General features: G+C 43.0%; 1 protein-coding gene across 2 annotated transcripts; it reads left to right on the top strand.

Annotated features, from left to right (window-relative positions):
• The first annotated feature begins 275 nt into the window (after window positions 1–275).
• SUV39H2 (suppressor of variegation 3-9 homolog 2) lies at window positions 276–20,090 on the top strand. Of its 2 annotated transcripts, XM_033957815.1 has the most exons (6): window positions 276–358; window positions 3,424–3,569; window positions 9,234–9,905; window positions 11,623–11,769; window positions 14,452–14,581; window positions 18,290–20,090. In XM_033957815.1, the coding sequence occupies exons 1-6, from the start codon at window positions 340–342 to the stop codon at window positions 18,394–18,396; spliced, it is 1,221 nt and encodes a 406-aa protein (XP_033813706.1). In that variant the 5' UTR covers window positions 276–339; the 3' UTR covers window positions 18,397–20,090. The 2 variants fall into 2 exon arrangements, with proteins under 2 accessions (XP_033813706.1, XP_033813707.1); XM_033957816.1 differs by lacking the exon at window positions 18,290–20,090 and having other exon boundaries at window positions 11,623–11,826; window positions 14,452–14,564.
• The last annotated feature ends 3,211 nt before the right edge of the window (window positions 20,091–23,301 follow it).

The raw sequence follows: 23,301 nt of genomic DNA, 5'->3' as shown, positions 1-23,301 counted from the left end.
CTTGCTGGGATAAACAGACTACTACACTGTATTAGAGGTTTCTATGGCACAGAGCCCCCACCTCCCAAATCTACTCATCACATGGCAATACTGTAAAGCTACGTGGCTTTGAAGCTAGTGCCATTCGCGCCTTTCTCTCGGCGCATGCGTGCTACCCGCTCCGTCCCTGACCCTGCCCACTACCAACCCGTCCGAAGACCGGAAGGGACACGCCCCCCCTCGGTGGGCGGACCCGAGCGCCGCAGCGCTTCTTCGATTGGACCTCCTCGGCGAGGGGTGGGGGAGGGCTTGGACGTCCCATCAGTGTCGTCACCAACTTTTGAATGAGAGCGCACTAAAATGGCGGCGAAGCGAGGAGGTGAGGAAAGCGCGGGCAGCGCAGTGTGAGGGAGGTGGGGGGGTTGGGGGAGGGGTCGGGCGCGCGTGCAGCAAGAGGCGCCGAGTGAGCTCGAGCCTCGTCTCTAGACAGCAGCGCAAAGGCGCGCGTGCAGAAAGAGGCTCCGTTTGGCTCCACGCGCGTGAGCTCGAGCCTCGTCTCTAGGCAGCAGCAGCAGTTCTCAGAAGTTGAATAAAGGCTTAAGAGCTTCCTGGCGTCTCTCTAAGCCGGGGCTTCCTCTGCCCGAAAGCATAAGCGTTGCCATACTGGGAGGAGGAAAACAATAGTTCCACCCCCAACCCCCGTTCATCTTTAAGAAATTAGCCAAGCCCGGGGGGGGGGGGGGTGTTGTTTTTTTTAAACCCTGCTAAGCCAACCACTTTTACCACATTCTGCAGCAACAAATTCCAGAGTTTAATTGCACGTTGAGTGAAGATAATATTTTCTCCTACTTCATAGCCTCATCGCATGCCCCCTAGTCCTAGTATTTTTGGAAACAGTATACAAGTGATTCTCATCCACACTTTCCACACCACTCAGTATTTTATAGACCTCTTATATCACCTCCATGCTGAAGAGCCCCAGCCGCTTTGGCCTTTCTTCATAGGGAAGTCCTCCCATCCCTTTTATCATTTCCGTCACCCTTCTAATTCCACTAAATCTCTTTTAAGATGTGGTGACAAAAATTGCACTTCCAGCATGGAGTAAAAGGCATTTTATTTGCTTTCTTAGCCACCTCTGCGCACTGAGCAGAGGGTCTCAACCTATCATCAACAAGGCCTAGATCCTTTTCCTGGGCGGTGACTCCTAACGTGGAACCCTGTATCATGTATCACATGCATCACTTTGTACTTACTTAATATTAAACATCATCTGCCATTGGGATGCCCAATCTCGTAAGATCCTCTTGTGATTTGACAACTTCAAATAACTTTGTGTCAACAGCAGTTGTAATTACCTCACTAGTTATTCCCATCTCTAGATCATTTATAAATAAGTTTAAAAGCAGCAGTTCCAGTATAGACCCTTGCAGAACCCTCCATTGAGAATGTGGACCATTTAACTCGTTCCGTTTTCTATTTTTTAAGTACATAAGCACATAAGCATTACCTCTGCCGAGTCAGACCATAGGTCCATCATGCCCAGCAGTCCGCTCCCGCCGCGGCCCCCCAGGTCAATGACCTGATCTATTACTCAAGAGCATTTTGTCTTGTATAGTAACCCTCTAATTGTACCCCTGGATTCCCTTACCCTTCAGGAACTCGTCCAATCCCTTTTTGAAACCCAAAACCGTACTCTGCTCAACCACCCCCTCTGGGTGAAAAAGAAGTTCCTAGCATTTGTTCTGAACCTATCTCCCTTCAATTTTTTTGAGTGCCCTCTAGTTTTTCTTAATCCCATGGCGTTCTATTTTCAAAAGTGCTTATTCAGTCCTCATTTTTCTTCACCTATCCACTGCTTTTGACTTTCTTGATCACGACCTACTCTTCAATATACTGTCCTCACTTGGATTTTCAGACAATGTGCTGTCTTGAGTTTCTTATCTCTCCCAAAGCACTTTTCGTGCATGCTTTGCTAGATCTTCCAGTGCTGTCCCACTCACATTCATTCTACCTTCAATCTCAAAGTCTACAACTAGGAAAATAACTAATGGGACTACTGAGAGATTTAACCACTACTCAGTCCTTATGCTAAAAACATTGTTATAAATGTAGAATGGAGGGAATTAATGTAGCTCCAGATCTGGGTGCTTTGTAAAACAGTTCTAAATCTATACACCCCCCGCTTTTTTTTTTTACAAAACTGTGACAGTGTTTTTTTTAACACAGGCATACACACTGAATGCTCTGCGCTGCTCCTGACACTCATAGAGTTCCTATGAGCGTTGGGACCAGCACAGAGCATTTAGCATGCCGGCCTGCGTTAAAAACCCGCTCTTGTGGCTTTGTAAAGGGGGGGTAAATTACAAAATTTAAATACCGTTGTTTTTTTTTAAGCATGTCTGCCCAGAAAGCTCAAGAAGTACTTTGACGAAGCCTCTTTTCGCTTGTTAACTCAATCTTCCATTTTAAGTATTCTGGACTACTGTAACATCATATATTTGGGTGCTTTTAAGAAAATTCTCAAAAAGTTGAGAGTAGTTCAGAATACGGTTGTTCGCCTTATTCTGGGTTTCAAAAAATGGGAGCATATGACTCCATTCTATCAAAAGCTTCATTGGCTGCCATTGGAATCCAGAGTCTTATTGAAGTTCTCACGTATCTGCTACCAGGCTATCTTACCCTGAGTTACATCAATAAGAGCTCTCGAAGAGTACACTTGTTTGCATACCCCTCAATAAAATCCTGTCATTACAAAAGGTTCCTCGACAGAACCTTTTCTTTTCAGGCGGCCAAACTGAATACATGGTTTGCCAAAATTGCGTTAGAAGCTTCCTCCTATCTTGATTTTAGAAAACAGATAAAAACTCAATTATTCAATAGACTGGCAACCTAATGTATCTTATTACTTACTTATAATTTTTATCTCATTTTAAATTGTTTGTATCTTCCCACTGTAAGTTTTTAACGTTGCCGAAATTTTAGATGATTTCAATTTTAAATATCTATTTGTACTGTATGTATAATGATTGATTGATGTGAACCGCCTAGAACTCCTGGGTATGGCGGTATATAAAAATAAACTTATTATTATACACACAGCTTCAAAACAGAAAGCATATCTAGAATCTAGGTTAAATAGTTGGGAAAATTACAAGGAGGTCTCAACATTGACCAACCTTTCATAATTTCTGTATCTAGAATCTAGGGCATAAAGTGTTACAATAATCACCCAGGGGTGGATCAAACATGGGACGATCGGGATGTGGACATGAGGGGTCTTGGGGAGACTAGTCATACAACTAGAAAGCTGAATTCTTTTATAATTTTCAGCTCTTGCTTGTTATAATAACAACAACAACAAAAAGTACTTGAAATAATATGCTGAATTATTTTAGCATAGCAGAGGAGCTTTCCTTGTAAACAAATCCTATTTTCTTATTGTAGCTTGGTGTGTGCCATGTCTTGCTTCCCTGGAGACCCTGCAGGAATTATGTAGGAAGGACAAGCTCACTTGTCAATCCATTGGAATCACAAAAAAGAATTTAAACAATTATGAGGTGGAATACCTATGTGACTACAAGGTAGAAGAGGTAAGGTGAAAATAAGCAAGTTAAGAGTTGCATGCAGAATTTGTACCCGTTCCCGTGGTTAACCGCGAGAAACCATCCCCATGTCATTCTTTAAGGAGAGAGGGAAGAATCAGAGTCTTAATGGGGCCAGCCACTGACCTTCAAGCCTTGCATTGAAGAATGCTGGTGTAGAAGGACTGAGGTTGAGATAGACACTAAAGAATGATTTGGGATGGTTTCCCACTGTTATCCACGGAGACAGTGACAGATTCTGTCATCATGTCATTCTCTAGGGCTCAAAAGCCTGAAACCATGCAGAATAAAATGGAGCTAAAACTCATTCAGTCTGAACCTATAAGAAATGCACAGGGTAAAAGGGAGAAAAAATGAATTACACCTTCGGGCATATTTTGAAGCAATAGAAAATCCTGAAAAAAAGGTTTTCAGAACCTTATCTAAAATCCTCCAGAACAAAGTGGGAGTGGCTTTAGGTATCTGGCTAGTTGGAGTCTTAGGCCACTCCCAGTGCATGTCAGCATGCACTGGGAAGAAGGCCTAACACTCCAATTGGCTCAGGTGCCTAAGGTATCTGAGCCAATCAGGGCCTTAGGCCCCTCCCTGGTGCATCACAGGATATACCAGGCAGGCCCACCATTTTGGAGTGGGCCTGCTGGACGCAGGAAGTAAGCATCTCTCCGGCCAGACTTTCCTCTAACAGGTATGGGTAGGGGTGTGTGTATGTTAAGGCTCAAAGGGTGTTAGGGGTTCTGGGGATTGGCGGCAGGAGGGAGTAGACATCCTGCCGGTCTTCAATGGGGGGGGGGGTGAGTGTGGTAGCTGGAGGGAGTGAGCATCCCTCCTGCCAATTTCGCTGAATGTTTTTTTTTGGGGGGGGGGGGGGTGCTGCTGCAGCATCAGCTGATTGCAGCAGGGGTATTTTCCCCTAATCAGCTGAGCTGGCAGGCCTTCCCGAAGCCACTGCTTCAGGTAGGCCTGCCGGCTCAGCTGATCGGGGATTCCCTTGCTGTGATCAGCTCAGCGGTGGGGTCTATTTGACATGTAGACCAGTATTTTGCTGTCCTACATGTAAGGTGTCGTGTTGCAGCCCTAGGGAGACGCCATACTACTGATCCAGTGCAAGCAGTGACTTTCCCCATTACATTACATTGCATTACATTTATTTATTGACATATATTCTGCCTTAACCTTACATTTCTAGGTGTCTGTTTCCGGAGAATTACATTTTCAGTCTAGTATAGGGCGGTCATTGGGTAACATAACTTGATATATTTCCTAAATAACATGGATTTTATTTCCTTTCAGAAGAGTCTCTAGTTTGGTACTGTTAATATTCTGACAACTTTTACATCCAGTTGTGCTGCTTGGAAGGTTAGCAGGCCTTCTAGTAGTTTGTGTCTCTTCGCTCTCTTAATTGGAGGGTAGGTAAAGGGGTTCAGGTCTCTCCTTGGTCATATGACTTCTTTCATGGTGTGTCTGTCATTTAGATAGATTGGTGCAGAACCATATAACACGTTACCTAGAAGGCAATACAGTTGGAATAAGATTCTGGTCTTCACAAGGAGCTCATGTCTGTCTCAATAGCAGATTGTGGACTTTTCCTCCAGGAACTTGTCCAAACCTTTCTTAAACCCATCTACGCTAATTGCTGTAACCACATACTTTGGCAACGAATTATTCTTTGAGTAAATAAATATTTCCTCCTATTTGTTTTAAAAGCATTACCATGTAATTTCATTGAGTGTCCCCTAGTTTTTGTACTTTTTGAAAGGGTGAAAACATCGATTCACTCTTACTCGTTTTATACTCAGGATTTTGTAGTCCTCAATCATATCCCCCTTCAACGGTCTCTTTTCCAAGCTGAAGAGCCCCAGCCTTTCCTCATATGAGAGGAGTTCCATCCCCTTTATCATTTTGGTTCATCTTCTTTGAATCTTGTCTAATTGCACTATATATTTTTTGAGATGTGTTGACCAGAACACACCATGGAGCGATACAGGGGCATTATAATATTCTCAGTCTTATTTACCATTCCTTTCCCAATAATTCCTAGCATGCTGTTTTCTTGCCTTTCCCACAGCTGCACACTAGGCAGAAGATGTCAGCGTAGTGTCTATAAAGACACCCGGATCTATTCTTCCTGATGTGCATCACTCTACTTGCCCACATTAAATTTCATCTGCCATTTGGATGCCTAATCTTCCAGTTTCATAATGTCTTCCTGCAATTTTTCACAGTCCTCATGAGTTTTGATAACTTTAAATTTGCAGATGTCACAAAACTATTTAATCACCTCACTACTTATTCCAATTTCCAGATCATCTGTAAATCTGTAAATAGCATAGTCCCAGTACAGATTCCTGTGGTACTCACTATTTACCGTCCTCCATTGAGACAAGGCAAGACAAATCATGGGCTGCATACGAAGGGGTTTCGTCAGTCGTAAGGCGGAAGTCATTATGCCATTGTATAGATCCATGGTGAGGCCCCACCTGGAGTACTGTGTGCAATTCTGGAGGCCGCATTATCGCAAGGATGTGCTGAGACTGGAGTCGGTGCAAAGAATGGCCACCCGGATGGTCTCGGGACTCAAGGATCTACCATACGAAAAACGGCTTGACAAATTACAGCTATACTCGCTCGAGGAGCGCAGAGAGAGGGGGGACATGATCGAGACGTTCAAGTATCTTACGGGCCGCATCGAGGCGGAGGAAGATATCTTCTTTTTCAAGGGTCCCACGACAACAAGAGGGCATCCGTTGAAAATCAGGGGCGGGAAACTACGAGGTGACACCAGGAAATTCTTTTTCACTGAAAGAGTGGTTGATCGCTGAAATAGTCTTCCACTACAGGTGATTGAGGCCAGCAGCGTGCCTGATTTTAAGGCCAAATGGGATCGGCACATGGGATCTATTCACAGGGCAAAGGTAGGGGAGGGACATTAAGGTGGGCAGACTAGATGGGCCATGGGCCCTTATCTGCCGTCTATTTCTATGTTTCTATGTTTATGTTTCTATTTGGCATGTGGGATCTCTTCATGGAGGTAGTTAGGGGGGGTGGGCCATTAGGGTGGGCAGACTGGATGGGCCGTGGGCCCTTATCTGCCGTCTATTTCTATGTTTCTAAATGGCCATTTAACCATACCCTCTGTATTCTGTCCGATAACCAATTCCTAATCCATAACTGAACATTGCCTCCTATCCCACGATTTAAATTAAAAAGTCTCATGAGGAACCTTGTCAAAAGCTTTCTGAAAATCTAGATACGCTGCATTAACTGGCTCACTTTATCCACATGTTTATTCATACCTTCAAAGAAATCAAGCAAATTGGCTTTGGCTGACTCTGTCCTATTAAAACATGTTTATTTACGTATTCCATAATTTTATTTTTATAATAGCTTCCACTATTTTGCTCAGTATTGAAGTCAGGCTTACTAGTCTAATTTCCCAGATCACCCCTGGAACCCTTTTTTAAAATCAGTGTAACATTGTCTACCCTCCAATCTTCAGGTACTGTGGACTATTTTAGCAACAAGTTACAGATCAGTAACAGAATCAGCAATTTAACTTTTGAGTTCTTTCTGTACCCTGGGATGTTTACCATCTGGTCCAGGTGATATATCACTTTCTTAATTGTCGATTTGGCTCAGTACATTTTCCAGGTTCACTGAGATTTTTCATTTCCTCTGCATTATCATCCTTGAAAACTATTTCCGGTCTAGGTAGATCTCTTACATCTTCTGTAAAGACTGAAGCATAGAATTCATTCAGTCTCTCTGTTGTGGCCTTATCTTCCCTGAGCTCTCCTTTTTCTCCTTGATCATCCAACGGTCCAATGGATTCCCTCACAGGTTTTCTGCTTCTGATGTACCTAAAAAAATGGTTACTATCAGTTTTTGCCTCTTTGGAAAGTGTCTCTTCATATTCTTGCTATGTCACTTGCCAGTATTTATGTTGTTTTTTTATTTTCCTCATTTAGATCCTTTTTTCATTCTTTGAAGGATGTTCTTTTGGCTCTAATAGCCTCATTCACATCACTTGTTAATCATGCCGGCTCTCATTTTCTCTTCTTTCCACCTTTAATACGTGGAATATATGTGGTTTGGGCTTCTATGATGGTACACTTCCCCCTCCGTATTCACAAATTCCGTATCTATGGATTCACTTATTCGCAGTTTTAAACGAAAAAAATTGCTTTAATTTTTTGGACTATTTTAAGCCCTAGAAGCCCCCCCTTAAGCCTTACCTGGTGGTCTAGCGGGTTTTTGGGGCAGGAGCGATCTTCCCACGCTTCTGCCCTGTGCAGATCACTCACAGGAAATGGCTGCCTTGAGCTCCTGTAGTCTCTCGAGCCATTTCCTGTGAGCGATCTGCATGGGGCAGGAAGGTGGGAAGATTGTTCCTGCCTGAAAACCCACTAGACCACTAGGTAAGGCTTAAGGGGGGGGACTCACAGGGGAAGCGGGGGATAAGAGCAGAACTGGCCCGAATATTATTCGCGGACTGGCTCTGCCCCTATCCCCCGCGAATATGGAGGGGGAAATGTATTTTTAAATAATGTCCTGACCTAACCTTTGCTGCCAATCCTTTTAGCTTCTTTTTAACCATTTTCCTCCACAGTTGCTCTTGTTTGAATATTTTTGTTGCTGTAATTGTCTGTTGCCTATGTTTGGCTATTTTTGCTGTACACCACCTTGAGTGAATTTCTTGAGAAAGGTAGTAAATCTTAGCCTAATTTATACATTTTTGTTTATTCACATTCCACATACTGTCCCAGTACTGGGGCCTTGTGCCTGTTGTGGATGTGAGGGTGGCCCTTATCTTATTCGACTGCAGTCAGGCAAGCCCCAAGTGCAGAGCTGGAGTGTGGAACTAAGACAGCATGCTGGGCCCTGGTGAAGTTACTCCACCCTGTAGCATTGATCTTCAATAGTGAGGCACAGTGGGAGTGTGAAATCTACTCTTGGCTCTATTCTGGAATGAAGCCCTTGGCAAAGTCTTCTATATGAGAGCTGGTGGTAAGATTCAGGGCATTGTTTAGTAAATCTGAGACACAAGCTTTGCATGCCAGTGACTAATAATGCCTTGACCATCTCTTGCCCTCATTAATGACTTTTTTTAAAAAAATGTATAACTCTTGTAAGTCTGTATTGCAGATGTTGACAATTTACGACTAAATGTTTTGTGGTTGTAAGCTCACATTTATTATAGAAAATGTTAATGCACCTTTTCTTCTATTATCCCTAAAATCTTTGTGGCATAAATGCACAGGAGGTGAGTCTCTTCCAACTGAAAGGAAGTTCAGAAATGAAGGGACGTAGGCTGAAAGTGAAAGGAAACCCTTTTAAATAAGATGGTGGGTGCATGGAATGGGCACCTGGTGGAAGGTATGGAGCAAAACTATCTGAACTCAATAGAAATGGGACAAACACATAGGACCCACGAGATGGTATAATCGTGCAGACTTGGTAGGCCATAGGGTTTTTATCTGACATCATTATGTATGCTTTTATGTTAATTACCACTGTAGACATGAACTGCTTAGACTGAGGGATGTGCTGGTTTGGTTTCTTTAATTGAGTCAAAAGCCTTAGATAAGTTGGTGATGCAAAGGCTGATATAAAAAAGCAATTTGACACCCTGATATGTGCTTTTATGTTTTGAAGGGGATGGAATATTACCTTGTAAAATGGAAAGGATGGCCTGAATCCACAACCAGTTGGGAGCCCAGAAGAAACCTCAAATGTGCCTTGTTATTAAAGCAGTTTTACAGTGACCAGTATAAATACTTATCCCAGCTCAAATCAGATAAAGCAATAATCCTGAAAAACAATATTGAAGCTCTGGACCCTGCTGTTGCAGAATATATTGTCAAAAAAGCGAAGCAGAGAATAGCACTGACAAGATGGGAAGATGAACTGAACAGGAAAAAAAGCAACAATGCAAGGATTTTTGTAGAAAATGTTGTGGATCTTGAAGGCCCTCCTGTTGATTTCCATTACATTAATGACTACAAGGCTTCCCCTGGAATCAGCATGATGAACGAAGCCATGGTGGGCTGTGAGTGTACAGACTGTTTTGTGGAAAACTGTTGTGCAGCTCAGGCTGGTGTAAAGTTTGCTTACGATAAAGAGGGTCAGCTAAGAATCCATCCAGGCCAACCGATCTACGAATGCAATTCTAGCTGTAAATGTGGGCAGGAGTGCCCTAATCGAGTTGTGCAGAAGGGCACGCCTTATCCACTCTGTATCTTTAGAACTAACAATGGCCGGGGTTGGGGTGTGAAAACCCTGCAGAAAATTAAAAAGAATAGTTTTGTTATGGAATATTTTGGAGAGGTATGTATTTGTCCCAGGTTTATAAACATGACTACAAGTTATTTAATGAGAAGTGTTAGCTACAAATCTGCATTGATTTGAAATACTATGTCCATTTTGGAACAATAGGGAGCCTGTCCCTCATTTTTCCTTTGTGTCAGCAGTAGTATGAACCAACAACCTGAAACAACATTTTTTAAAACAAAAACGTAAAAAAACATAGAAACAACATAGAGAAACAAAACAAAAGTTTTGTCTGTACTAGATGCTATAGGAAAACATTATGAGTTTCTTTAAATGTGATATGACACTGCATAATATTTTAAGTTTTTGTCCCCCTACTTATAATCCTGAAATCAGAAATTCAAATCCATATGCACGTCACATTCAGGCATGGTAGGTATTTCCCTGTTCTGATTCAGTAGAAGGGGGTTAAGTGACTTGCCCAAGATCATATGGCGCATGCCACAACTTCTTCTTGTGATTTTGCACAAGTCACTTAACCCTCTTGCCTCGGGTACAATCTCAGATTGTAAGCCCTCTTGGAACAGGGAAATGCATTCAGGTAAAACTGGTAGTGCGCCTTGAGCTACTACTGAAAGTGTGAGCAAAATCCAAATTCTCTCCAGACCGGTACAGGTTAATCTTACAAGCAGGTATATATCTCATCATGACCAGCAGATGAAGACTGAAAACAAAACTGTAGAATAATACATAAGAGGTATCTTCCCCTATTCCTATCAGTCTTTCAGTCTCCAGCAGATGTTGAGTGAGCTGTACCCATCTCCCTTGGTAGGGCTGTTGGAATTTGTTTAGGGTTTCTAGTCCCCGTTTTTGGCCAGATTCAGCTTGAGTGGGCCCTGTTTGGGGGTCCGTCCGACCTCGGGGGTGTCAAACCCAGCTGGTCTCTTCCTGGGTCCCTCCCCTCATTTCCTCCACCTCCCCCCATTTTTTTAGAGGAGCCTCAGCAGTAAGCCTTGCCCCCTAATTCAAGCAAGGCATATTGCTTTGAGAGCCTGTGAAGTCTGTTCTGTAAAAAAAAAAATAATCCTGAGGAAGTGCTGGTCTGAAGGGTTGCTTTCCCTTTAACTATGCTGTAAATTACTTTATTTTCTTACTAACTGGCACTTTTCTTCTAGCTAGGTTGCATATGGACCAATTGAGCACATCTCAGGGGAAGTAGTGCACAATTTGGTCCAGACGCAAGGCACTTGTGGCCAGCCTGAAAACAGCTGTTCAGGCCGGTGCGGTCCTGGAGCTCCGTCGGCAGCAGCTGCAGGCATTCAGTACTCCCTGGCCTTCGTGAGTCGGCAGGGAGCAGTGGGGAATCCTGGTCTTCCCCCACCGCCCCTGAAGGGATTCCACTCTCAGCTGATTTTTGTTAACAGCTGATGCCGGCTTGCCTGCTTTAGTGGCTGGGTTAGTTCAGGGAATTGGGAAGTTTCTGAAGGCACTTCCCCTGGTCTTGAGCTGAGTGGGCAGTTCCAGATGAGGCCTCAGAGGGACAAAGATCCTTCTCTAGTTGGAGACTTTGGACAACTTGTTTTGATTTCTGATATTGGAAGCCCTTATGTGAGCAATTACCTATACAATGAAAACTCAGTAGGTGGCCAAACATGGAGCTATTACAGGAACTGCAGGATAAAGTTATTCAAAAATACTGAGTGGGGGAAAGGTATAAGAAAATGTTCATGTCTTGATAATTACATAATGTATGGCAGTGTTTTCTTACATTTAGGTGATCACGAGTGAAGAAGCCGAGAGACGAGGGCAGCTATATGATCACAAGGGCATCACATACCTCTTCGATCTTGACTATGACTCTGATGAATTTACAGTGGATGCGGCACGCTATGGCAATGTGTCACACTTTGTGAATCACAGTGTAAGGAGCTCATCATTACACACCTTTAGATGCATCTTTGCTAAGCTTTCCTCATAGGTAATCATTGGGCTTGCAGTTTAACAATAAGCTAAGGAGTATTCAATCTATACATTCTCTTGGGTTATTATATCACTTTAGGGTGTTCTGCTGTGAAAAGCTGGTCAGGAAAGGGAGCTTGAGAGATTCAAAATAAGCATCAGTAATGTGAAGGAAAAAGAGAATGCATGAATTGGATGTAGGTTATAAAGTGCTTATAAAGTACAAGCGAGATACTTGTGTACTTTTACATCTTGTAACAAGTGATAAAGGCCAGCAGCGTGACGGATTTTAAGAGAAAATGGGATACTCACGTGGGATCTTTAAGGGAGTAAATTCAGGGGAGGGGATACTTGGAATGGGCAGACTTGGTGGGCTACAGCCCTTTTCTGCTGCTTTTTTCTATGTTTCTATGTTTCTATGATGGCAGATAAAGGCCAAATGGCCACAGCATCCACTATCTCCTCCTCTCCCTATTGGCTAAGGCTCTTAACATTTGCATCTCCTCTTCCTATTGGCTAAAGCTCTTTCCATCTGCATTGTGAGGTCATAGGGCTTTATGGTTATAGAAACAGACTCCCACTCCAGGTGATAAAGGCCAGCAGCGTGACGGATTTTAAGAGAAAATGGGATACTCACGTGGGATCTTTAAGGGAGTAAATTCAGGGGAGGGGATACTTGGAATGGGCAGACTTGGTGGGCTACAGCCCTTTTCTGCTGCTTTTTTCTATGTTTCTATGATGGCAGATAAAGGCCAAATGGCCACAGCATCCACTATCTCCTCCTCTCCCTATTGGCTAAGGCTCTTAACATTTGCATCTCCTCTTCCTATTGGCTAAAGCTCTTTCCATCTGCATTGTGAGGTCATAGGGCTTTATGGTTATAGAAACAGACTCCCACTCCAGGTGATAAAGGCCAGCAGCGTGACGGATTTTAAGAGAAAATGGGATACTCACGTGGGATCTTTAAGGGAGTAAATTCAGGGGAGGGGATACTTGGAATGGGCAGACTTGGTGGGCTACAGCCCTTTTCTGCTGCTTTTTTCTATGTTTCTATGATGGCAGATAAAGGCCAAATGGCCACAGCATCCACTATCTCCTCCTCTCCCTATTGGCTAAGGCTCTTAACATTTGCATCTCCTCTTCCTATTGGCTAAAGCTCTTTCCATCTGCATTGTGAGGTCATAGGGCTTTATGGTTATAGAAACAGACTCCCACTCCAGGTGATAAAGGCCAGCAGCGTGACGGATTTTAAGAGAAAATGGGATGCTCACGTGGGATCTTTAAGGGAGTAAATTCAGGGGAGGGGATACTTGGAATGGGCAGACTTGGTGGGCTACAGCCCTTTTCTGCTGCTTTTTTCTATGTTTCTATGTTTCTATGATGGCAGATAAAGGCCAAATGGCCACAGCATCCACTATCTCCTCCTCTCCCTATTGGCTAAGGCTCTTAACATTTGCATCTCCTCTTCCTATTGGCTAAAGCTCTTTCCATCTGCATTGTGAGGTCATAGGGCTTTATGGTTATAGAAACAGACTCCCACTCCAGGTGATAAAGGCCAGCAGCGTGACGGATTTTAAGAGAAAATGGGATACTCACGTGGGATCTTTAAGGGAGTAAATTCAGGGGAGGGGATACTTGGAATGGGCAGACTTGGGGGGCTATAGCCCTTTTCTGCTGCTTTTTTCTAGGTTTCTATGAACAGAAAAGACCAGGTCTAGAGGGTTATGGACCACCACACTATGAAAGCTATATGCAGGTTAAGATAGACTCAGATTTTGAGATGTAAGCAAACTGTACTATAAAATACCAGCTTCAGATTGCACAAGATATCACATCTTGAAATGAAAATGTACAAGTTCTGTATTTACAAGGCTTGAAGTTAGGCTAAGGTACCACATAGAGAATGACACGGGGACAAATTTTCTCCGTCCATGTGAGGTCTCTCTATCCATGTCCTGTCCCTGTTCCTGCAAGCTCTGTCCTAATCTGCATAAGCCTTGGACACTTTAAAATCATGTGTTTGAGGCTTGTGTTGTTAAGGCAGAACTTGCAGGAATGGGACAGGGATATTGATCGTGCAGGGACGGGGACAAAGTTGTCCCTGTTTCACACTTGAAATGAATCAATTTCCTAGTATTTGAGAAAAGAAAAAAGTCCAATACTGTACTTATCAGACAAGGTGACTATGGACAGTGTAGAGCAGCTGCGTGACTCTTCACTTCATAAGTACCGGTAGAACTTGGGTCATGGAATTCTGATATAGCAAAGATAAACTTTTCCGAGAGGAATATTTTGCTAACTGATAACACGCAATAATGAAGTTCTTGTGTGCTGTAGTAAATGACCCCATCGGTATTTTTGCTGTTGTTGCAGCTGCTTGGAAAAAGTCAGACAAGTTGTATGTCTTTGGTAAACTGTTTCTAGGACATATGACTCTTTTGAAGATGTGATGAACATACAGTTCTGTATCTTCAGTTTATCCTTGAGTCTATTTGAGTTTTCATTTGACATTTTAAAAAACAGTTTTCAACTTAAATTTAAATGAGTTATATTGTGTTCTGATTTTTCTTTTTGTGAGAATTTTTTTCATCAGATATTTGTCTGAAACTTGTTGGAAAACTAAAGCTGTACCTTCACTTTTCAGTGTGACCCAAATCTACAGGTATTCAACGTTTTCATTGACAATCTGGATATACGGCTCCCACGCATTGCCCTGTTCGCCACGCGGTTTATTAAGGCCGGAGAGGAGCTTACATTTGATTATCAAATGAAAGGTATTGGTCGTGTACTTAATAGAGCAGTAGGATAAATTGTCTTAGATACGTCGTGTATTACAGATCTCACCATCTACACACAATGGAAAAGACTGATGTTGATCTGTGTTTTTAATTCGACAGTGGGTGGGTTGTCAGCTCCATCTCTTGTTTCCCAAGATAGGCTTATTTTAGAGGGCAGTTCTTCATTGCTGCTATCTGAGATTACAAACCTGGAATGCCATACCTTTTATTTTATTTTTAAAATTTATATACTGCCTAAACCTAGGCAGTTTACATAAAATAAAACCCCCAACACAAACTGCTGCTACAAACCCTACCCAGCCTTTTAACAATGTACATGATAAGAAAATAGTATAAAGAAGGAGGGGGGGAGGGAATTATTTTCTTTATCATATATTATAAATAAAATATTATAATAGATGATATTCTTACATGAAAATAACGTAATAAAGGGAGGGGGAAAAGGTTCATATTTAAATAATAATTGATAAAATCATTACAATATATATATTGTATAACTTTATAAGAAAAATAATTACAATTATATGATATATAAAACCATAAGAAAAATAAGACAAGAAATGTTATATATAAAATATATTATAAAAATATCAAGTGTATTGTTAAGATAATTGTATGAAAATTTATGACACTTGTTGTTAAATGGAAAAAAAAAATTCAATAAAAAAAACTTAAACTAAAAAAAAAACAACAATTCACATTTAACTAATTAGAAAGTAAAAAAGCAATTGCGAAAAAATGGTACTTTTTTAAAAGCCCATCTATTTGCATATAAGTGTAAAAGACCAGGTAAGCCTTTTGATCGAAATGAGGTTGTTACATTTTTGTTGAAGAGCAAATGAGGTACTGAATTAACGGGCTCCTTTTACTAAGGTGCGATAGCGTTTTTAGCGCACGCACAAGATTAGCGTGTGCTATAGTGCGCGCTAGCTGAAAAATTACTGCTTGCTTAAAAGGAAGCAGTAGCGGCTAGTGTACGCTATTCCACACGTTAAGGCCCTAATGCAGTGGTTCCCAACCCTTTCCTGGAGGACCACCAGCCAGTCGGGTTTTCAGGATAACCCTTTTTTTTAAAATTCTTTATTCAATTTAAAACTGACAAACAAGTGATTAATATTAAAACATTACATTACTAAAAAAAATATACAGCACTTGACATTCTTATACATATAATCCATTAAAGTAGAAATTATAACCCTTTCCCCCACCCAACAATTCTTCAACAGAAATCCAATCATTAAATAAAAATATTAATCATCCAATTTCCCCCCTCCCCCCAATAAAATACATGTATCCATCAGAAAGGAAAACGATGTTCATTCATTACAATAATTCTCTAATGGCCCCCAGATCTTTATAAAGTTGTTATAATTACCTTTCTGTACAGCAATTGCTCTTTCCATTTTAAAAATGTGACAGTGAATTCCACCAAAAAGAATAATTAAGATTTGTATCATTTTTCCAGTTAGCCGTAATGTGCTGAATTGCCACCCCTGTCATTATGAATAGAAGTTTGTTATTATAAGATGAAATTTGACTTTTTTTCCTCATAGCCATGCCAAACAGAATAGTATAAGACAAAGCAACATGATTTTCAAGTAAACGGTTAACCTGTGTCCAAATTGAATTCCAAAATAATTTAATACAGGGACAGTAAAAAAGTAAATGATCCAATATGCATGAGAGAGATTTGCATATAATGGAGGTGGCAGGCATGGAAATCTGCTCCATGCATATTCATTAGGGCTATCCTTAAAACCTGACTGGCTGGTGGTCTTCCAGGACAGGGTTGGGAAACACTGCTCTAAATTTTAATTCCCCCTGCTCAGCCACCAGACCATCCTCTGGGTCACCTTCCTTCAGCTATATCACCAGCTGGATCCCATTCATCCTAGACACCCCATTAAAATCTACAGCCTCTCCAAAAGGTCTTGGCAAACTTTGACTCTCCTTTGCTTTCATCGGTGAGCTCCTTCAGGGCCATTTTGCTTTCAGTTTAGATTTTTCTTTGTTTTTTAACTTCTTTATTCATTTTTCCTCTTACAACAAGTGTATAATTAATTGACATATTGAAATGTGTACATCACTTGAGTTTCTTATCATTAACCTTAATACATAAGAATTGAATTGATCTCTCCCCTCCCCTTCCACATTATGTCAAACCAAATACATCCAAGAAGAAATCTTAATCAAAAACCAAAATTTACCCACATTCAGAACCCCCTCCCCCCACCCTTCATCTGCATTTATACTTGTATTGGAAAAATGATATTTACTCATTACAAAATTTTGTCAATGGCCCCCAGATCTCTTTGAATTTATTATAATTTCCTTTTTGTAATGCAATTGTTCTTTCCGTCTTATAGAATGACATAACGAGTTCTACCAGAAACAATAGTTGAGTCTACTCCAATTTTTCCAATTAAATGTAATATGTTGTATGGTGACCCCTGTCATAATCTATAAAAGCTGATTATTTTTTGATGAAATTTGACTCTGTGTTCTCATTGACATACCAAATAGAATTGTATCATAAGAACATAAGAACTGCCATCTCCGGATCAGACCTTCGGTCCATCAAGTCCGGCGATCCGCACACGCGGAGGCCCTGCCAGGTGTACACCTGTCGTAATTTATAGTCCACCATATCCTTTTATGCCTCTCTTAAGGAGATATGCATCTAGTTTGCTCTTGAAGCCTAGGACGGTCGATTCCGCAATAATCTCATCTGGGAGGGCATTCCAGGTGTCAACCACTCTCTGAGTGAAGCAGAACTTCCTGACATTAGTCCTGAACCATATCATAAGATAGAGCCACAGGGTTCTCCAATAAACAGTTGATTTGGCCCCAAATTGATTTCCAAAAGGCTAAAATGAAGGGACAGTAGAATAATAAATGATCTAGAGTCCCAACTTTGAGACTACAATGCCAGCATCTATTAGATTTAGAGCTATTCAACTTTTGCAATCTAACTGGGGTCCAAAAAGCTCTATGTAAGAGAAAAAAACAAGCTTGTCTCATAGATGTGGACACTGTAGATCTCATCCTCCAAGACCAAATTTGTGGCCATTGAGAGTTTAGATTTTTCTAATTGTTTCTCTGTCGATGTTTACTTGGTGTGCTATGCTTCTCAGTCAGCTGACGATTTTGATTCACAATTTGACAAATTTTTGCACTGTTTGTGTCAGTTCTGCTCATTACTGGCTACCCTGACCTTTCTTCATCAGTGATGCTTTCTCTCCCCCCAGAAAAATGTTTAATTCATTTGTACACTGCTGTTTTCTTCATGGTATTATCCCCATAAACGTGGACTAACGTGTCCCTGATTTCACTTTCACTCTTTCCGAGTTAGACAAGAAATGTATCGTTTGTTCATTGCTCTAATTCAAACTCAGACATTCTTGCGATGGCACACAAAAACACACAACAATAATGAACGCCACTCAGCAAGACAGTACCACACATCAGCACGAACACAACTGTGAGACACTGATCTACCAAGGTTATGAAACCTTACCGAGTTGTTCGTACAGTGCTGCCAATGTAAACGCATGGAGGCAAGTTTACAAATTTAATTGTCAGACCTTGTACTACCTATTAGGCAGCTATTAGAGTTTACATCTGGAATCTAAAAATACACCTTAATCACAGCAAACTTTATATTTCTTCTTCCTGTGTCTGCAGGTTCTGTAGATCTGAGCTCAGAATATATTGAAATCAGCCCAGCCAAAAAAAGAGCCCGGACTTCTTGCAGATGTGGTGCCATGTCCTGCCGCGGATACCTCAACTGAAGCACTAGAGATCAAACAATGGAGGGAATCATTTTACTGTTTTGTGTATGACATCCCACTGTATTTTAAAGCGTGTACCTTGTTAATGCTCTAAATTACTGTTTTTATACATCAAGCAATACACTGTTAACCTCATTTGTCCTTTTTCCTTAGGAAAGGTTGAGGCAGATAACTGAGCTAAAGGCAGTCTTTATTATATCAAATCACTGCACTTTCTGCTTAATGACATTGCAAACTGAACCTCATCTTTCAAATCTCTGACTATTCTCTAGAATAGGGAAGTAAGGTTCAATGCGAGTATGTGGATTTCAGATTTAATTACCTGCCTCTTCCAGATCTGAGCTCAACAACTTGCAAGCAAGTTCTTTGCATGGTCAGCAGGGTTCTAGGTCATGCTTTGACATTCTTGTCGTTTCCAAAATGTGCTCTGTAACTGGCAGCCAACTTAGGCCTCCTTTTCTCAAACCGCGGTACAGCTTTTTATCGCAGGCCAGCAAGGTATATGCTCCGACGCTTCTAGGAATTGAATGTGTGTCAGAGCATTTACCTCACACGCTTGTGGTAAAAAGCTCTACTGCGGTTTGAGGAAAGGGGCCCTTAGTTTGTACTGAGTGATAAGTCATAATCCTATAAGCTAAATAAAAAGTGGCAGAGGTGGTTGTAAAAATGCTTCCGCGCCCGCTCCCCTGAGTAGTTCTTGAATGATTTTAGAGAGTAGGTGATTTGAGTACTCTTGCAGCAGTATTTCATTTTTGGAATAGCTCCTCATGTGCATCTAAAGGGAACAGTTAAGTCACTTTGTAACCGGGGTGTAAATAGAACAGTTCTGAAGCTGGACAAGAGTTTAACTCTGTCAGTCATCTCTCAACAAAATATTTTATCACGGATGTTAAGACCACAAAACTCCGATACATGGGTTTTATTTTATCCTCCATCTGAACATTTTCACTTTAAACCCTTAGAAGCACAAGTATTGCTGCTTTTGGTGAGGAAATGGGAGGAGACCCCCCAATAAAATTTTGGCAGAACACAAGAGCCAAGGTGGGGCATAGGAACAGCTCCTCTAATCCTATCAGAAAATTTTAGCTTAATTAGTTCAGTGGATCTGTGTTAACTGAGCAGTCAGGTTCCCTACTGTCGTTTAGAATTTAAGGACAAAGAGCTAGATTCACTAAGGACAGTGATCATGTCCCGACCTGATTCACAAACCTGGCTGATTCTGTCCAGATCCTGTCCGTGCATGCAAATGTAAGAAGGCAGTGATTCACTAAACAATTTAAGGAACACCAACTGGGCTGGCCAATCAAAAAAGAAGCGACTGTTGAGGACCAGTCGCTCATGTCTTTTCCTGCTCTCTGCTGCCCTGCTCTCGCCCCCGAAACGAATCAGTGCCCCAATTCTCCTGCTCTCAGCTACTCTTCCCCACAGTGCGAGCCTGTGGTTTTCACCCACGGGTTTAAAGCGGGGAAGGATGGGAGAGAGGAGAGTCAGGTTGGCACAGACTTCATTTTGGTCTCCTTTTAAGGAAGTGTGGGGAGATCAGCCAACAAGCAGTTCTACAGAGGGCCAGCACATGTGCAGACCATCTACAGCAGGGGTGTCCAACCTGCAGCCCAAGTATTTTGTGCGGCCCCAGTTGAGGGTGATGCAGTGTTTTCCTCAGCTGCCCAGGGGTGTTTATCGTCTTGCCGGCTCCCTCCTCTGTCTTGCTGCAGCGTTTGTGCGGTCCCAGAAAATTTTTTTTCGGCCAATGCAGCCCAGGGAAGCCAAAAGGTTGGACACCCCTGATCTACAGGCAAAGAAGATGGTCTGCACATGCGTTAGAATTGCTCTCCCTGATCACTCTGAGGTCGGTGTGGGGCATGCCTCCGATCGAGCCCATTTGCATGGAGACTAATGGTGAATCAGTCGGCCAGTGATCGAACACGGACCGGAAGGGTAATGTAGGCTTAGTGAATCTAGCCCAAAGTGGTCCCCTGGCTTTCAGAATTGCAGTTCTCAAGTTACAACTCCTAATCCGTTTCATGTGGGTTTAAATGAAGTTACTCTTTCTTTTTCTTGAACATTATCCTAAAAGGCTAATTTTATCTGGGTCTTATTTGAGTGTCATGCGTAGTAGAAACATTTGTAAAATATGCATAGTTTTAAAAAGAAAAAATTCAAATCCAATTACTGAATTACGTTCAGGGATATTATTTGACAAACACTAGGTCAGAAAGAGTCAAAATCCAAAAGACTGACCATGTAAATAAGACAAGCCTTTGAAGGGTGATCAAGAAATATTGTATAAAATTACTCAGAGATGTGAAACTCTGAAAGGAAGGCTACAAAACCTCCCTTGGGTAAAGAGTTTACCTTCCAGTCATTGTTATTCTATAAAAATCTTTTTTGATCACGACCTGGAAAGGCTAAAAAGTTCCAACTGTTTCAAAATTTTGAACTTTTGAAACAGTTTGAACTTTTCAGCCTTTCCAGGTCGTGATCAAAAAAGATTTTTATAGAATAACAATGACTGGAAGGTAAACTCTTTACCCAAGGGAGGTTTTGTAGCCTTCCTTTCAGAGTTTCACATCTCTGAGTAATTTTATACAATATTTCTTGATCACCCTTCAAAGGCTTGTCTTATTTACATGGTCAGTTATGTCTTTTGGCTTTTAGTTTTAAAAAGAGGCAGAATTAAGTTCTGTGAAAACTGTTGTGTTATGTTTGCTTGGGGGAGGCACAGTCAGGTGGATGTTGTTAGTACAGGTAAAGTGTTTTGTTCTGTGAATGCTGGAAATCTGCACCTTCTGTAATTTCACCAGTGCTAGCCTATTTGTTTTTCTTTTTTCAGACAGTTTGATAAAATAAATTGAATTTTATTTTTTTTAGCTCTCTCCAATTTTTCTCTCCTTTACAAAACTTGTTGTGGTCTAGTAATTCCCAGCAAGGCAGCTGCCAGGCTGGTTTAAAGCTTGCCTCACCAGCTTACTCTTCACAGCAGCAAAAGCATTATCCCAGGACAAGCAGGCAGGTATTCTCACTAGTGGGTGATGTCATCCGACAGAGCCCCGATACGGACATCTTGCAAGCATGTCTTGCTTGAAGAAACTCAGAAGTTTCGAGATGCCCGCACCGCGCATGCGCCAGAGCCTTCCCGCCCGATGGTCCGGGCGTGTCTCCTCAGTTCTTTTTCTTTCGCGGAGCTGAGAAGTCTATCTTCAATTTGCGCCCATTGAATCTCTTTTTTGCTTTCTATTTTGCCGCGGGTTGAGTTCTTTTGGCTCTCCTGTGCATTTATTTCTTTCTTTGATTTCTTTTTTCAAAAAAAAAAAAAAAAAAAATTTTCCTTCCGATACCGGGTCGGCCGCGTGGCTGGGGCCCCGCGCCTTCGACCTTGCGGCAGAGCTTTTCCGGCCTATGTTCCGGCCGATTACCGGTTTTAAAAAGTGTAGCAAGTGCCAGCGCGCGATTTCACTCACGGACCCTCATCGACGCTGCTTACAGTGTCTGGGACCGGATCACTTCCCGAAATTGTGCCGCAAGTAGGGAACCTGACTTGCTCCACTCTGACGGCGAGAGTGTTTAAGCGCCGCTGTCTGCTGTGGGAGTCCATGTTCAAGATGGAAGCTTCATCGGATCCTGCAGCTTCGACATCGACATTGACGGGTGCTTCGACTCCTTCAGCGAAGCCCTCTGCCTCCCCGGCTGCTTCGGGCCTCCTGAAACCGGCATCGTTCACACCGGTTTCGGCCCCGGCTTCGGCGCCTTCCTCCGTCTCCTCGGAGCAGGTATCGACCCCTACAGTTCCACCGGTGGTGCTCAAGGTGCCGAAGACTGGCAAGCAGAAGCACGCAGCACCGAAGGAGCGCGGAGACCGTGCGGAAGGGCCCCCTTTTGGTGCGGATCCCTCCATATCAGCTTCGTTGCGGTCCCTTCTGGAGGCTCAGTTCGTGGAGCTCATGCAGACCATGGGGCCTTGGCTGATTGCCACCATCCAGGGTGGCCTCCCAGCTTCGGCTTCGAGGGGCGGACCGCCCCCTTCTCCTCCTCGCCGCACGACCTTGTTGCTCGGCGAGGAGGAGCGGCGAGCGGTGTCCGGGTCCTCGAGGAGGTCCTCCGTTAGTGCTGTGCCTCCTTTAGAACCGATTCCCTCGAGGAGGGCCTCCCTTAGTGATATGCCTCCCTTGGAGCCCATCCCCTCGAGGAAAGCCTCGTTTAGTGATCTGCCTCCCTTGGAACCGATTACTCCGCCCCATGACTCAGTGTGGCGTCCACCTTCGGGGCCACCCAGTCCTGGGCATAGCAGGAAGCAGGACGAGTTCTTCCGAACCCCCTATCAAGCCTGGGCGTCGTCGAGGGAGGCGCCGACTCTTCCGCCTCTGCGATCGACGGCATCGAGTCCGATCTGCTCCTTGGAGGCGTCTGACCCAGTTTCTCACAGACGGGCTCGATCCCCTTCCAGGCATCGAGAGGGGCATCGATCCAGACATTCTTCGAAGCATTCCTCTCGGCACTCGACCGTCTCGCCTCAGAAGAAATTGCCTCGGTTGGGGTATGCTGCTTCGACTGGGTCTCCTCCTCCGGGCCCGGAGTTCGAGGACCCCGAGGTTTTCTACTCGTCCTGTTGCTCGCAGGCCTCTCTGGAGCCTGAAGCCTCTTCTTCTTCTAGTCCGTCTCGCATACCGGCGACGGCGGACCAACTGTCCTTTTCATCGTTCCTCAGGCAGATGGCAGATGACATGGACATTACTCTCAATGCTGGGTCTCGATATTCCAAGGAGTACCTCGATACCATGCACTTGCCTCGTCCTCCGGCAGAGTCCTAGCGGCTTCCCCTGCACAAGCTCCTCGACCAGACCTTCATGCAATGTTTCGAGTCTCCTTACTCTATCCCTGCGGTCCCTGGCAAATTGGATGCGCGGT

This window comes from Geotrypetes seraphini, chromosome 9 (genome assembly GCF_902459505.1).
Source record: "Geotrypetes seraphini chromosome 9, aGeoSer1.1, whole genome shotgun sequence".
NCBI classification, from domain to species: domain Eukaryota; kingdom Metazoa; phylum Chordata; class Amphibia; order Gymnophiona; family Dermophiidae; genus Geotrypetes; species Geotrypetes seraphini.
Note: the sequence above shows the minus strand (reverse complement) of the source record. Positions and strands in the feature narration are given on the sequence as shown.